This window comes from Rhinoraja longicauda, chromosome 26, assembly GCF_053455715.1.
Source record: "Rhinoraja longicauda isolate Sanriku21f chromosome 26, sRhiLon1.1, whole genome shotgun sequence".
In the NCBI taxonomy this organism is placed as follows: Eukaryota; Metazoa; Chordata; class Chondrichthyes; order Rajiformes; family Arhynchobatidae; genus Rhinoraja; species Rhinoraja longicauda.
In genome coordinates this window covers 11998692-12001633 of record NC_135978.1, presented here as the reverse complement: position 1 = coordinate 12001633, position 2942 = coordinate 11998692, and the positions used below count along the sequence as shown (strand labels likewise).

Here is a 2942-nt window from a genome sequence, read left to right as displayed (position 1 = left end):
CCTTTTGCCATTTCCACCTGCAAATGAGTCCATCCGAGCTCATCTGGTCCAAGAATTCTAAAATTGACGTTTTGGTTGGCTTCATATTTGTAAACGTGGTCACCAAAAACTCCAAACCTCAAATTATTAATATCCCTTTGTTACTTAAAGTGAGGCACAACTTGTTTCTTGGTTGGACCTGCAATTGAACGGTGCCACCATTGGAGGGGGTACAGGCAGCTCTGGAATTCGCCCAAGCCCTCGGTAATCTACCCTCAACGCCTGGTGATGATTCGAACTTTGTTCAGTTGATTGTTTTAACTACGTTGAAAAAAGGTGGCGGGAAAGAAGCTAGTCTGTGAATGCGAAACAAACAGAGCAAGTTCAATGAAATGCACCATGAACAGAGGACCCATTTTCACTGCGCAGGCATGGACAGGTATATAAACACATCAAGTTCATTCCCAAGCAGCAGCGGTTACGAAAAGATGGCCAACGAAACTAGAGCCATGGTTTACCATTCCCCATTCTCAGCAACTCGCTCTTAAACGAAAGCTTGCATTGTCTTCATTACCAGATAGGAGTTGGTCACGCGATTCTAGAGCGTTACCTTCGAGCCGCTTGGGGCAATTGCCAAGCAAATATTCCGATCCGTAACAACGAACAAGGCTAGCGCTGCCATGGTAACTCCAAACCTACCTCTCCAGGAACAAAGCAATTAGAAACCTCCGAGTAAAATGCAAATTAAGATTAGATTTTTAAAAAGACGCCATGCGATTCACAACTTAGGGAAAATTAGAATTTATTTAAAAGTACAAACAATTGTGCACTTGGGTGCTGAACACGTTGCAATCCAAAGTACACTTTAAATCATGTAACACATTATATATAACTCGGTATCGCGCGGGAACAAAATAGGGAAAATAAGCAGTAATTAAAATTACAAAAGTAAACATTTTTTAATGAAATTACAAGAATTGATATCGGACGTAATCATCCGGTTGATTGGTTGTTACCGCAAATCAAATGGATCCAATCAACCATCATGAATGCCCCATCCAATAGAATTCGCAATCAAACCAAAAGACAATTTTAAAAAACTACTAAACCCTTTATGATAAACAACAGCGAAATTTGCTGCTACAATAACCGACGGCACAGCGATGTTCGGACGATCTTAACATTTCGTTAAAACGGTCTTAATCAGATTCCATTCAACGGAAAAGATAGTTGTAACCATTCTAGTTAAGAAAACGGGTCCACACAACAAGTCCACACTCAAGAGATCCTCATAGTCCAAATAAAGTCGCCCGAAAATTTGAGGGGACTCGCTTTCTCAAACTTTGCCTTGAGACGTCGATTCGTTTCTTTACACGTAGTTCCTGCTAGCAGTTGACTTGGCTGCAGAATACTTCGCGGTGTAGTTGTCATCTTTCGGGGGGCAAGAGCAGCAAAGCAGAGCCCCCCCGAGTAGCATCAGACCCGACGTGCCCCACCCGATGTACAAGGAGGCACCAAGTTCTCTCCTCTGGGCGTCGGTCACCAGCGGGTTGTAGAAATCCTTGATGATGGTATTCGCTGACCAGGAGACTGGGATCAGGGTCAACAATCCAGCCAGGATGAAGAGAATTCCCGCAATAATGGTGACCTTGGCCTTCGTTACCTCGTTTTCTATGCAGTTGGTGCATTTCCCTCCCACGATGGAGATGAAGAGGCCCAGGATTCCCACCACAATGGCAATGACGGTCAGAGCTCGGGAAGCCTGGAGATCTTGAGAGAGCGCCAAGAGGGAGTCGTACACCTTGCATTGCATCTGCCCGGTGCTCTGAACAATACAGTTCATCCAAAGACCTTCCCAGATGATCTGCGCCACCACGATGTTGTTTCCAATGAAAGCGGTCACTCTCCACATGGGAAGGACGCAGGTTATGATGGCTCCCACCCAGCCGATCACACACAGGGCGATGCCCAGAATCTGCAGTCCCATTGATGCCATTCTCGAACTTCAGCACAGGCAATCTGCAACTTTCGGTTAAAAAAAAAAGCCTGTTCGTTACTGGTAAGAGTTAGCAGGCACCGTTGTCTTCAGCAGTACTAAAGGCTGTGCGGCAAATACAACGGTATTTATTGAAGACAGGTAGGCGGGTTGTATTGTTCCAGCCCTCGGCTGCCCCTCCCAAATTAGGTCATCAATTCGTAAGGAGTTTCACCCAATTACCGTTGAAACTCTTAACGAGTTCACGGGACATGGGGTATGCGTAATTTGAGGGGCGAGACAGAAAGTATTTCAACAAATGATTGAAATTGCAAAGTATTGAAGAAGTTTACATACAACAGTGTGTGTTTGAGTACTTTTAGCGACTTAGCAGCCGGTGATAGATTCAGGTTTGTCATCCAACTAGTTGTTGTTAACAATATCTCCAAGTTTCTGTATTGATTGAGAACCACGCCCAGAGCCGATACCCCCGAGGGCTACAAAGGATCAACTATTAACCATGACAAATAAATGACGACGTGCAACGCAAAAAAACAAACGCGATTAAGTCTGGAAGGGAAACAGTATGGACAAATATAGACCTTTAGAGCCCCCCCCCCCCCTTAGTGAATTCTCAAAGCCCCCCCCCCTTAGTGAATTGTTTGTGATTGACTACTGCGATTAATCAATAACCACAGAATCTTTTTTTTTTTAACGCGACTTGAGGGATACTTGATGGTTTGCTGGGCGGCTATTGGTCCCGCGAACGGTTTGGCCATTCAAAAGCCACGGCGAGTGGTAAAATGTGGAGTTTCTTTTTTTAAATAGTATCTTTAATTCCATGAATTGCGTTTGAAATGTTGGCGTGATATTAGAATCGCTACCAGTAATTCGCTCAATCCGAGTAACCCTTGAAAAGGTGAGTCAGTTAACTTGTGTCACTGTGCATCATTGCAATTGTTTGGATAGCGCAATATTGTATATTCTG

The 2942-nt window shown here is 44.3% G+C and overlaps 1 protein-coding gene across 1 annotated transcript; it reads right to left on the bottom strand.

Annotated features, from left to right (window-relative positions):
* Positions 1 to 800: 800 nt before the first annotated feature.
* LOC144606492 (claudin-4-like) lies at positions 801 to 2059 on the bottom strand. The gene has a single exon (XM_078422664.1). The coding sequence runs from the start codon at positions 1973 to 1975 to the stop codon at positions 1349 to 1351; it is 627 nt and encodes a 208-aa protein (XP_078278790.1). The 5' UTR covers positions 1976 to 2059; the 3' UTR covers positions 801 to 1348.
* Between the last annotated feature and the right edge of the window lie 883 nt (positions 2060 to 2942).